A 13,583-nucleotide genomic window follows, 5' to 3' on the forward strand; every position below is an offset into this window, starting at 1 on the left:
ACCAATGTGGCTGCTGAACTCCAATAAGGACCATGGACTACCAATGTGGCTGCTGAACTCCACTAAAGACCACAGATTACCAATGTGGCTGCTGAACTCTACTAAGGACCACAGACTACTAATGTGCCTGCTGAACTCCAATAAGGACAAAGGACTACAAATGTGGCTGTTGAACTTCACTAAGGGCCACTGACTACCAATGTGGCTGCTGAACTCTACTAAGGACCACAGACTACCAGTGTGGCTGCTAAACTCTACAGAGGACCACAGACTATCAATGTGGCTGCTAAACTCTACAAAGGACCACAGGCTACCAATGTGGCTGCAGAACTCCACTAGGGGCCACTGACTACCAATGTGGCTGCTGAACTCTACAAAGGACAACAGACTACCAATGTGGCTGCTGAACTCTACAAAGGACCACAGACTACCAATGTGGCAGCTGAACTCTACTAAGGACCACAGGCTACCAATGTGCCTGCTGACCTCCAGTAACGGCCACTGACTACCAATGTGGCTGCTGATCTCCTCTAAGGACCACAGACAACCAATGTGGCTGCTGAACTCCACTAGAGGCCACTGACTACCAATGTGGCTGCTGAACTCCAATAAGGACCATGGACTACCAATGTGGCTGCTGAACTCCAATAAGGACCATGGACTACCAATGTGGCTGCTGAACTCCACTAAAGACCACAGATTACCAATGTGGCTGCTGAACTGCACTAAGGACCACGGACTACCAATGTGGCTGCTGAACTCTACGAAGGACCACAGACTACTAATGTGCCTGCTGAACTCCACTAAGGACAAAGGACTACGAATGTGGCTGTTGAACTTCACTAAGGGCCACTGACTACCAATGTGGCTGCTGAACTCTACAAAGAACCACAGGCTACCAATGTGGCTGCTGAACTCTTCTAAGGACCACAGGCTACCAATGTGGCTGCTGAACTCTATAAAGAACCACAGGCTACCAATGTGGCTGCTGAACTCTACTAAGGACCACAGGCTACCAATGTGGCTGCTGAACTCTATAAAGAACCACAAGCTACCAATGTGGCTGCTGAACTCTACTAAGGGACACTGACTACCAATGTGGCTGCTGAACTCCAATAAGGACCATGGACTACCAATGTGGCTGCTGAACTCCACTAAAGACCACAGATTACCAATGTGGCTGCTGAACTCTACTAAGGACCACAGACTACTAATGTGCCTGCTGAACTCCACTAAGGACAAAGGACTACAAATGTGGCTGTTGAACTTCACTAAGGGCCACTGACTACCAATGTGGCTGCTGAACTCTACTAAGGACCACAGACTACCAGTGTGGCTGCTAAACTCTACAGAGGACCACAGACTATCAATGTGGCTGCTAAACTCTACAAAGGACCACAGGCTACCAATGTGGCTGCAGAACTCCACTAGGGGCCACTGACTACCAATGTGGCTGCTGAACTCTACAAAGGACCACAGACTACCAATGTGGCTGCTGAACTCTACAAAGGACCACAGACTACCAATGTGGCAGCTGAACTCTACTAAGGACCACAGGCTACCAATGTGCCTGCTGACCTCCAGTAACGGCCACTGACTACCAATGTGGCTGCTGATCTCCTCTAAGGACCACAGACAACCAATGTGGCTGCTCAACTCCATTAAGGACCACAAACTTCCAATGTGGATGCTGAACAAAACTAAGGAACACAGACTACGAATGTGGCTGCTAAACTCTATTAAGGAACACGGACTACCAATGTGGCTGCTGAACTCCACTAAGGGCCAGTGACTACAAATATGCCTGCTGAACTCCACTAAGGGCCACTGACTACCAATGTGGCTGCTGAACTCCACTAAGGACTACGGACTACCAATGTGGCTGTTGAACTCCACTAAGGGCCACTGACTACCAATGTGCCTGCTGAACTCCACTAAGGGCCACTGACTACCAATGTGGCTGCTCAACTTTACTATGGACCACTGACTACAATTGTGGCTGCTGAACTCCACTAAAGACCACAGATTACCAATGCGGCTGCTGAACTCCACTAAGGGCCACTGACTACCAATGTGCCTGCTGAACTCCACTGAGGACAACAGACTACCAATGTGGCTGCAGAACACCACTAAGGGTCACTGACTACCAATGTGCCTGCTGAACTCCACTAAGGGCCACTGACTACCAATGTGGCTGCTGAACTCCAATAAGGACCATGGACTACCAATGTGGCTGCTGAACTCCACTAAAGACCACAGATTACCAATGTGGCTGCTGAACTCTACTAAGGACCACAGACTACTAATGTGCCTGCTGAACTCCACTAAGGACAAAGGACTACGAATGTGGCTGTTGAACTTCACTAAGGGCCACTGACTACCAATGTGGCTGCTGAACTCTACTAAGGACCACAGACTACCAGTGTGGCTGCTGAACTCCTCCAAGGACCACGGAAAATCAATGTGGCTGCTCAACTCAATTAAGGACTACCAATGTGGCTGCTGAACTCCACTAAGGGCCAGTGACTATGAATGTGCCTGCTGAACTCCACTAAGGACCACAGACTACCAATATGGCAGCTGAACTCCACTAAGGGCCACTGACTATCAATGTGGCTGCTGAACTCTACAAAGAACCACAGACTACCAATGTTGCTGCTGAACTCCACTAAGGACCACGGACTACCAATGTGGCTGCTCAACTCTATTAAGGACCACGGACTACCATTGTAGCTGCTGAACTCCACTAAAGACCACAGACTACCAATGCGGCTGCTGAACTCCACTAAGGGCCACTGACTACCAATGTGCCTGCTGAACTCCACTAAGGACAACAGACTACCAATGTGCCTACTGACCTCCACTAAGGACCACGGACAATCAATGTGGCTGCTCAACTCAATTAAGGACTACGGACTACCAATGTGGCTGCTCAACTCCACTAAGGACCACAGACTTCCAATGTGGCTGATGAACTCCACTAAGGACCACAGACTTCCAATGTGGCTGCTGAACTCCACTAAAGGCCAGTGACTATGAATGTGCCTGCTGAACTCCACTAAGGACCACAGACTACCAATATGGCAGTGTTACAGAACCCCCAGCACCAAGAATATGTTATGCAGTATATATTATGTATAATAGGTTCCATGTGAAATGCATCAGTCCACAGGCTGCGCCCCCTGGGCAGAGAGGACAAGATATCCCCCTTCTGTCCTCCCCCACCTTTGTAATTCCCCCAGTAAATATCAGCAGGCTCCGGCCCCCTGCGGCTATTGTAATGTATGTCTGGCCTGTTTTTTCTATTGGCCTGCCCTTTGTATCTGTGTTATATATTCTGTGTGTTGTAAATAAAGTGTGTTCTTTTAGACTGGAAATACCTGGACTAGCAGTCAGCTTTTATATGCTCCCATGTAATCAAGAAATCCTAGCCAGCGTCCTTCATTCTGAATCCAGCAAAAGCAGAGTGGACCTCCTGAAACACGGGGGGTGCTTAAAGAGGTACTACAGCACAGTAGACCTCGTTACACTGGTGGCAGCAGTGGGATGTGATACCCCTTCTACAGGAGGAAAGGAATGAATGGAAGACAACTACCAGAAGTTAAAGAGGACTACATTAAAAGATCTGGTGGAAGCCCGAGGGTTAATCGCCAGCAACAAAACAAAAGCGGATTTGATAGCAGCCATCATGGAACACGACAGTGCAGCGCCCCCCAATGTGAACGTGGAGGAGACTGAATTCCAGAGGGAGGTAAAGAACAGACTGGTGTTCTATGGCCCAAACCCTGCAGTAGAGATCATACGAGAGGTGATGGCTGATGTGCATACTGATCTGAAGGAAGAGATTGCCGAGCGGACCAGGATAGAGCTAACCAAGATGGAGATGGCAGAGCGGACCAAAGTGGAGCTGGCCAAGATGGAGATGGCAGAGCGGAGAGAGGAGAGTCAGCGAGCAGGGGGAGCTCTGGCCTCCGACCAGGTACCTTCAACAGTAAGCCACAAAAAGATCCAGTATAATGCCTTCCGACAGTTTGGGGAGGCAGAGGAAGACATTGATGGCTTTCTGCAGGACTTTGAGTGGCAGTGTGCCCTTCATCAAGTGAAGCCGGAGGAACGGGTTCAAATTCTGGCCAGCAAGCTGACAGGCTGGGCAGCGGACGCCTATCGCACGGTACCTGATGAGGACTGTATGGACTATGAGCGGATCAAAGAAGTGATCTTGGCCCGGTATGCACTGACACCAGAGGCATACCGCCAAAAGTTCCGCGGACTTATAAAACGAGTAACCGATACCCACGCTGAATGGACCTGTAAATTACGGCGGTCACTGCTACAGTGGGTACAAGGGAGCCAAGCAACCACTAAGGAGGACGTCCTCCAGCTCTTCTTGTTAGAACGATTCTTTAATGGACTAAACCCCGAGACACAGGAATGGCTTCAGGACAGGCGGCCAATGACTCTTGAGGAAGCCGCTCGTCTGGCTGATGAACATCATGACGCCAGGAGGCCTCAGTTGTCCGGATCAAGGGCCCCAAACCACCGAAGATTGTAGGGGGACCAGCTAGAAACCCGGCCTACCAGTTCCCCTGAGGCGCGATGCCACACCTGCCGTCAGCTGGGCCACCTGCAAAGACAATGTCCCAACCGGACTCAGCATACCCAGTGGCCAAAGGCGGGAACAGCTACCTTCCGCCAGGCCGCTGTACACTGCTACCAAGGCGAAGCTGACCCGGCATTGGGGGCTACAACTAACCAAGGGGTGGAAGACATGGAGGAAGTGCTGCATGAAGTAGACCCCGTGCAGGCAGCCTGGGCAGATAATAGACAACAGCATCGACAGGTCGTGTGGGTTAATGGGAAACGCAAGCAGGGACTAAGAGATTCCGGAGCAACTTTGACCCTTGTGAAGCCTCATCTCGTCCGGGACCAAGAGAAGACGGACCGGACAGTAGCATTCCGTGTAGCAGGGGGAGCCATACATCGACTGCCCACTGCCAGGATTCCCCTGAACTGGGGAGTTGGGGATGGCCTTGTTGAGGTCGGCTTGATGGAGGATTTGCCTGCAGACGTTTTGCTGGGAAATGACTTGGGGCCCATGTTGTCTGCCTTCTCGGTTGCCCCTCTGGCTGAGACATATCCTGTGACCACCCGGAGACAAGCTCGAGCTGCAGAGGCAGAATCACACTCAGAGGAGGCCCAGGTAAGACATCCCAGCCCTACACGTATTCCCATAGCCAGACACATTTCTTGGGCCACCCCAGATGAATTTAAGAGGGAGTTACTTGAGGATCCTTCATTGGAGGGATATCGTGGGAAGGCACAGGAGGGGAGAGGGGTACTGGAAGGGGAACAGTTTATATGGAAGCAGGGACTCCTCTACCGGATCACAGAGCAGCACCACACAGGAACGAGCTCCACTATAAAACGACAGCTGGTAGTTCCCAAGAAGTATAGGCAGGAGTTACTGCGAATCTCTCATGACATACCCTTGGCCGGGCACTTCGGCGTCAGTCGCACCAGGCATCATCTGACACAAACCTTCTTTTGGCCGGGGGTAACCTATGATGTCCGTCAATACTGCCAGACCTGTGACAGTTGCCAGCGCCTTGGCAAGAGGGGAGATCGATGCACGGCCAAATTACGCCCCCTCCCCATTGTGGAGGAACCATTTAGCCGAGTAGCGGTCGATCTGATAGGGCCGTTAGCCAAACCCAGTCCGTCAGCGAAAAGGTATATATTGACAGTGGTAGATTATGCCACACGGTATCCAGAGGCGGTTGCGTTACCTAACATACTGGCAGAGACGGTGGCGGCTGCCCTGCTCCAGGTTTTCTCACGGGTTGGATTTCCCCGGGAGATTATCTCAGACCAGGGTACCCAGTTTACAGCAGAGGTGACCAACCAACTGTGGAAGCTGTGCGGCGTAAAGTCCATTAGAAACGCCCCGTACCACCCGCAAACCAATGGGTTGTGTGAACGCTTTAACGGGACGTTAAAACAACTCATTGGGACTTTTACCAGGACCTACAGGGACTGGGAGAAATTCTTGCCTCACCTCCTGTTTGCCTATCGAGAGGTGCCCCAAGAATCCACGAGGTTCTCCCCATTCGAACTGGTATACGGGAGATGGGTAAGGGGACCCCTAGACTTAGTGCTAGAACACTGGGAAGGGGAGGGCATCATAGAAGGAGTTCCTATTGTACCCTATGTGCTGGAATTCCGGGACCGCCTACAGGAGCGGACCCAGGCTGTACGTGGGAACATGCAGGTGGCCCAGCGGCGCCAGCGTGTATGGTACGATCGGAGGGCCGGAGAGCGCACCTTGGAAATAGGGCAGAAGGTCCTGGTGTTAGAGCCCACTAGGCAGAACAAGTTCCAAGCTGCTTGGCAGGGGCCCTACCAGGTATTGGGGAAAATAGCCGACACCACCTATAATGTCGCCGATTGTGACGACCCCAGGGTTATCCGTGTGTTCCACGTGAATATGCTGAAGCCCTATCGGGAGCGCCCTGAAGAGGTAGTGGCCATCTGTGCACCTGAAGCAGAGGATTTAGCCGGACTTCCCTTGCCTGATGTCTTAGGGGAGAGGACTCAGTCTAAAACATGGGACCAGGTACACTTGGGTGAAGACCTAGGCCCCCGGGAGAGACAGCAGGCGGAGGAGTTGTTGAGGCAGCGACAGAGGATGTTTTCGGGGAAACCCGGGTACACTCACCTGGCACAACACAAGGTTGAGACCCAGGATCAGACCCCCCTGCGACAACCCCCCTTCCGCGTCCCTGAGTCTGTACGAGAAGGGATGCGACAAGAGATACAAGAGATGTTGCGTTTAGGGGTCATTGAAGAGTCAGATAGTCCCTGGGCATCCCCCGTAGTGTTAGTGCCCAAGAAGGATGGGACTACACGGTTTTGTGTAGACTATCGTAAGCTCAATGAGAAAACAGTGACGGATGCGTATCCCATGCCGTGTGTGGATGAGTTGTTAGACCGGCTGACGGGGGGAATGTATTTGACCACCATCGATCTATGCAAAGGCTACTGGCAGATTCCCCTTAGCCCTGATGCTATTCCCAAGTCGGCATTTGTCACCCCGTTTGGCTTATTCCAGTTTCGAGTTATGCCATTCAGGATGAAGACTGCCCCAGTGACCTTCCAGAAGCTGGCTGACCGGCTTCTGAATGGTCTCCAGGACTATGCGTGTGCCTACCTGGATGACATCGCCATCTACAGCACGACATGGGAAGAGCATCTAAATCACCTAGAGACAGTATTAGACAGGATCCACAAGGCCGGAATCACCCAAACAAGTGTCACGTGGGCAAAGCAGAGGTTCAGTATTTAGGGCATTGGGTGGGAAGTGGGAAACAGCAACCAGAACCAGCCAAGATTGAGGCCATAGCCAAATGGCCCACCCCACGCACTAAAACCCAGGTCATGGCGTTTCTAGGGACAGCGGGGTATTACAGGAAATTCATTCCCAATTACAGCAGCGTGGCCAAGCCCCTCACTGATCTGACCCGTAAAAACCAACCCCGCCAGGTAAACTGGACCCCAGACTGTGAGGAAGCCTTCCGCCAGCTAAAGGACGCCCTCACCAATACCCCTGTATTGGCCGCACCCGATCCAACTAAACGTTTCCTGGTTCACACAGACGCTTCTATGTTTGGATTAGGGGCAGTACTAAGCCAAGTCGGGCCGGACGGCCAAGAACACCCGGTAGCTTACCTGAGTCGGAAACTACTGCCCCGTGAAGTAAGCTATGCGGCCATCGAGAAGGAGTGCCTGGCAATAGTATGGGCACTCAAAAAGTTACAACCATATTTGTATGGACGACAGTTTTCCCTCCTAACGGACCATAATCCCCTAGTCTGGCTTAATCGGGTCTCCGGAGACAACGCCAGATTACTGCGGTGGAGTTTAGCCCTACAACTTCTGGACTTCACCATCCACTACAGACCCGGCAAACAAAACGGTAATGCTGATGGACTAAGTTGACAAACGGAACTTGTACCAACCCCATAAACTTCGGTCATCCCCAAACCGATCCGTTAAGGATCAGACTGTGTATGCCGATCGCGTCGCTGAAAAGGGGAGCCGTGTTACAGAACCCCCAGCACCAAGAATATGTTATGCAGTATATATCATGTATAATAGGTTCCATGTGAAATGCATCAGTCCACAGGCTGCGCCCCTTGGCAGAGAGGACAAGATATCCCCCTTCTGTCCTCCCCCACCTTTGTAATTCCCCCAGTAAATATCAGCAGGCTCCGGCCCCCTGAGGCTATTGTAATGTATGTCTGGCCTGTTTTTTCTATTGGTCTGCCCTGTGTATCTGTGTTATATATTCTGTGTGTTGTAAATAAAGTGTGTTCTTTTAGACTGGAAATACCTGGAGTAGCAGTCAGCTTTTATATGCTCCCATGTAATCAAGAAATCCTAGCCAGCGTCCTTCATTCTGAATCCAGCAAAAGCAGAGTGGACCTCTTGAAACACGGGGGGTGCTTAAAGAGGTACTACAGCACAGTAGACCCCGTTACAGGCAGCTGAACTCCACTAAGGGCCACTGACTATCAATGTGGCTGCTGAACTCTACTAAGAACCACAGACTACCAATGTTGCTGCTGAACTCCACTAAGGACCACGGACTACTAATGTGGTTGCTCAACTCTATTAAGGACCACGGACTACTAATGTGGCTGCTGAACTCCACTAAGGGCCACTGACTACCAATGAGCCTGCTGAACTCCACTAAGTGCCACTGACTACCAATGTGCCTGCTGAACTCCACTAAGGACCACGGACTACCAATGTGGCTGCTGAACTCCACTAAGGACCACAGACTACCAATGTGGCTGCTCAACTCTATTAAGGACCACGGATTGCCAATGTATCAAAAATATTATAAAGCATTAATAAAAGAACTTTACACATAAAGCAAATGGAAGCTAAAAAAAGAAAGAAAACAAGCTTAGCCCAGATGGTTGACCTTTGGTGTTTCTCTCTGTTAATTTCATGTATTTGGATCAATTTATTAGAGTATCAGGAAGTGTACAGCTTCATGGTATAACAAAAGAACAGCTGAAATCGATCCTTTAACACCAACAGCTGCGTGTGGCCGAGCAGGCTGTTCATAATTAATATGCCCGAACCAGTACACAATACCCTAAGGCTACAGACTACACACTGTCTTTGTGCAGCAAGCTTTTTTTTCATTTTAACTATTAACATGTTTTTTTTTTTTTAGCAAATTTGGTGCATTGTATTGCATTTTAAAACCACATCAGTAATGATAACCCCTGATCCCTTGCTGATTGAGTGAGAAAAAGTGTTTACAACATATAATAAATGTAGTGCAAGCCACACAAAACACTTTTTAGGTGGTTTGTAAATCTACCCCATTTTGTTTCTTTAGACTGGTTAAAATTCAGTTAAATGGTTAAAATTTGGAAAACTATATCACTAAAATAAGTTTTCGTTTAGTAGCATCCTGGGGCTGTAATCATACATACAGATAATGTTGCACTTTTGTTGCAGTGTTTCCAGTCAAAATTAGGAGTGGATACTCAGGGGTGGGAATTTGCTAGTTGTTAAACTCATAGCTGGTTGTCAAAATTGTACAGAGAAGCAGTGTCCTAGTACAACTCTTGATAAAACACTAGGGAGTAAGCAGTGCAAATAGGGTCTTATCTGACAAATAATTAAAAATTTTTTTTATCAGATTGTCCTAACCAGATCCATGATTTAATGAATTTTTGAATCATTGCGCGGATGCAGGGTTTGCAAACTGATGAGAATGGAGATTTTATGGATACCTCCCACGTTGCTGATTATTGAAGACCTTAATTCTTAGGAATTTATTACATGCGGTTTTTATTTAAATAATAAAATGAATAAAACCGCATCTATAATAATCTTCAAAAATTGACAGCATGGGATGTATCCACAAGTCCTCCATATCTCCTTTCTAGTCCAATATTGCAAGTACACTTGTTTCTACAGCTTTCTTGCAGTAGTTGCTTAAAGCGAACCTGCCATCAGGTTTTTGTAAAGCAAACAACAGGCATGGTCAGGTTTGTGCTGTTATACTGATTAAAAAGATACCTGGGTTGAAGAAATCCATCTTGTGGCTGGTGTATAATCTTTTTTTGCAGTTTTGAGTTAATGAGATACTAGTACTTCAGAGTGGGCAGGTCTTTTTTTGGTGCTCTGGTCTCATCGTCATACTTCTTGGCTTAAATGGCAGTTTACTGAACCTTCGGTGACCTGCCTCCTATTTTAAATGCTGCGCTTGCGCAGTTAATATTATGGTCTTTAAAAAAAAGAAAACATTAACTCCAGCAAAATGGCTCCGGCGCATGTGCAGTAGCATCTATCTGTAAGCGATGATCTTAATTATTGATGAGCGAATATACTTGTTACTCGAGATTTCCTCCGAGTATTTTTTAGTGCTCGGAAATTTAGTTTTCCTCACCTCAGCTGAATGATTTACATCTCTTAGCCAGCTTGATTACATGTGGAGATTTCCTAGCAACCAGGCAACCCCCACATGTACTTATGCTGGCTAACAGACATAAATCATTCAGCTGCGGCGCTAAAAACGAAAACTCCAAGCACTAAAAAATACTTGGAGGACACCCGAGCATGCTCGGGAAATTATGAGTAACGAGTATATTCGTTCATCACGAATCTTAATCTTTGCAAGTTCCACCCACTGGTGGGTGCTGCTTGCGCAGCTTGAGAGCATTGCTTGCCGATAGATGCTAATGCGCATGTGCTGCAGCAATTTCGTGGAGCAAAAAAAAAAAGGGCTCCAACAAAATGGTGGCAGATGACTGAAGGCTCAGTGACCTGTGATTTAAACCCAGAAGGATGACGATGAGGCCAGAACACCAGAAAAAGAACTGCCCAAAGGCCGCCCTGAAGCACGAGCATTTCATTAACTCAAACCTGAAAACAAAGATTACACACCACATCCGCAAGACGGATTTCTTGCACTTGTTGTATACTCCTCTTACCCTGCAGTAATGTTGTAGCTGGCCCACCCACTCAGTGAGGGAACACAATGTACATTATTGTTCATGCTGTCTCCTCTCTCTCCTACCTCTAGTGGCTTTTGGCTAATGTCCGGCCCTCCAGTACCTGCACAACAGCATGCTGGGATTAGTGGGACAGGGTTGGCCTATGTACAGTTAACTTAAGTGGAAGGCAGTGTTCATTTTGACTTTTAACAAGTTGAGAGACGGTAAACAACCTTGGGTAAGCCAAAATGGTGGCTTTTCTAAAAATGTTCCTCACAGGTTGGGGTTAAGAGATCAGTAATATTTGACTTGAGATTTCAGGGACATACACCCACTTCCTGATGCATGAAGAATGCCGTGTGCCCTCCTGAAATGTTGTGTAACAGAGGATCTCAGTGTATGGGGCAGCTCATCAATGAGGGTATGTGCACAGTGGCTAGATGTTACAGCATAATGGGTGGGATTTCAAGAAATCCCATGCCCACTATGCAACCACAGATGCCCAAAGACCACCCACGGACACTGACATGTGGCACGTCTTTCCCGAACATAGCATGTTAATTTCCAGTCTCAGCAAGAGAAATTTCACCAATAGAATCTATTGAAAGCAGTGAATCTACATAGTTCAGTGATCACATGCGGATTCACTTGTGTTCAATCGATGCCAGCAAACATACGCTCTGTCCAAAGCGCTGCTATTTCTGGATCGTGTGCGTACAGCCTGAAAGTACATTTCTATGAACATTGGATATGGAATGAAAGTAAATGGAGGTCAAAGTCCACTAGTTTGACTACTAAGAGTGAGATTTTAATTAGTCAAATATTCCTGATCCCTGGTGCATCCTGTGGATGACTATATCCGTGGTGATAGAGAGCATGGTGAGCACTAAACAAAGATGGAGAACAAATCACTAAAGAACTGTGGTCAGGTGCTAAACCATTGGCTATATGGCTAAAGTAGCAGCTTTACTATGTTTTTTTTGTTTTTCCAAACAACTTTATTAACATTTTCAACCAAAACAAGACATAAAGAGAGACTATGTTTTTTTGTAACCCCTCCCTGTGTTCACTATGTTCACCCTTACCACGTACCACTGCTGCTTCACTGCCAAACATTCCTTCTGCCACCCCTGAAATTGTTTCCCTGCACACCTGCACCTCTTCCTATGCCATGCACATTCTTGCCCACAAGAAACCTTTTTAGCCTTACATAACCTCTTAAGAGCACAAACATTGTATTGCCATCTCTGAGGTCCTCCCCACTCAACAATTGCCTCCATGGCTCTGGGAGAAAATTATATGAAAATGCAAAAAGTCGCAAAATGTTGGTGCAAGTTGAAGTTGCGCCAAAATTTTGCGACTTTGCAAAGCAATTATGCTAGAGTTCTAGCAAAATTGCTTTGATGAATCGGGTCCTAAATGTACAAATGTGAATAAGACATCACTAGAATATCTATGGACAAAGAAGACAGTATATACTAGCCTTTATCTGGACAGATTAATTAATTTTTCAACACAGATACATTTATTTATACTTTTATTTATTACGAGTTTTGTTTATATTGCTACGCTTCCATTGACTCATTGTGAAGAAAGTGCAGTAGTTCTCGAGTGTCATTCATGAGTCACTTGACGTCATCGTCCTGCTCCAGCTTACAAAGGTATCTCTCCAATTTCTTAATATTTACTCTGTGCATCATTAGGAACTGTCCGTTTAGATGAAATACAGGAATATCATGTTTATAGCGGTCATACCAGGCCGTGTTCTCTGGAAGTGTGATGTCTACTTGTTCTAAAGCAAACTGAAACAAATAGAAAAGCAACAGTGTTACCACAAAGAACAGTGTTATCAACATACATCAATCATGATATAATACCTACACAATGAGATTTCCTGTTATACAGTTATATCACCAGCGTAGGAACGCATCGGAATATGATCACCTCGTCAAGGCGGGTGAGCTCGCACAATCTGATTGGAACGTGTAGCCTATGTTTTACACGCTGTCAGGAGGTAATCACAAACTGATGACTGATGTAAGAAATCAATAACAATACTTTATCAAGTGTTAAACAGGGATGCTGTTTTCTTACTTTGAAAATGCAAAAATATCCATTACCCTCTTTGCTCAACGTAACCCAGTGGTGGGGCAAAAATTAAGCATAATGTGCCAGAATTCTGGCTATAGCTGTGCCCGAAAAGAAAAGTACATGACATGTTTTAAATAATATTAACCACTCCCTCAACAGGGAGTCTAAAAAAAGGAAGCATACATACAATGTCCCAAAATGTATTAAAGTACCACCAAGCTTTTTATTTAGAGAGATAGAGGGACAATACAAGTGCAACGAATAAGAGGTTGAAAGAGTTAAGGTAACTACTCACCTTGAAGGGTTGTTAAACCCACAATTAAGGAAAGGGATTTTAAAATCAAAAAGATCCAGCTTCTGCAACATCAACAGGTTGGAGACACTCAATGAGGTAATCAAGAATGGGCAGAAAGCTGGTGATCTGCACTGCCGCTGCTATTATTCCAATATAAATCCAAAAGACTGTGTGTAGAA

At 47.2% G+C, this 13,583-nt stretch overlaps 1 protein-coding gene across 1 annotated transcript in view; it reads right to left on the reverse strand.

Annotated features, from left to right (window-relative positions):
* Positions 1–12,541: 12,541 nt before the first annotated feature.
* The window catches only part of C1H5orf63 (chromosome 1 C5orf63 homolog), a 141,185-nt gene continuing 140,143 nt past the window's right edge, over positions 12,542–13,583 (reverse strand). Inside the window, exon 4 of the mRNA XM_069745389.1 lies at positions 12,542–12,820. Within this exon, the coding sequence (XP_069601490.1) occupies positions 12,644–12,820 (177 nt within the window). The 3' untranslated portion in view covers positions 12,542–12,643. The remainder of the gene's footprint in view (positions 12,821–13,583) is intronic.

This window comes from Ranitomeya imitator, chromosome 1, assembly GCF_032444005.1.
Source record: "Ranitomeya imitator isolate aRanImi1 chromosome 1, aRanImi1.pri, whole genome shotgun sequence".
Taxonomy (NCBI): Eukaryota; Metazoa; Chordata; class Amphibia; order Anura; family Dendrobatidae; genus Ranitomeya; species Ranitomeya imitator.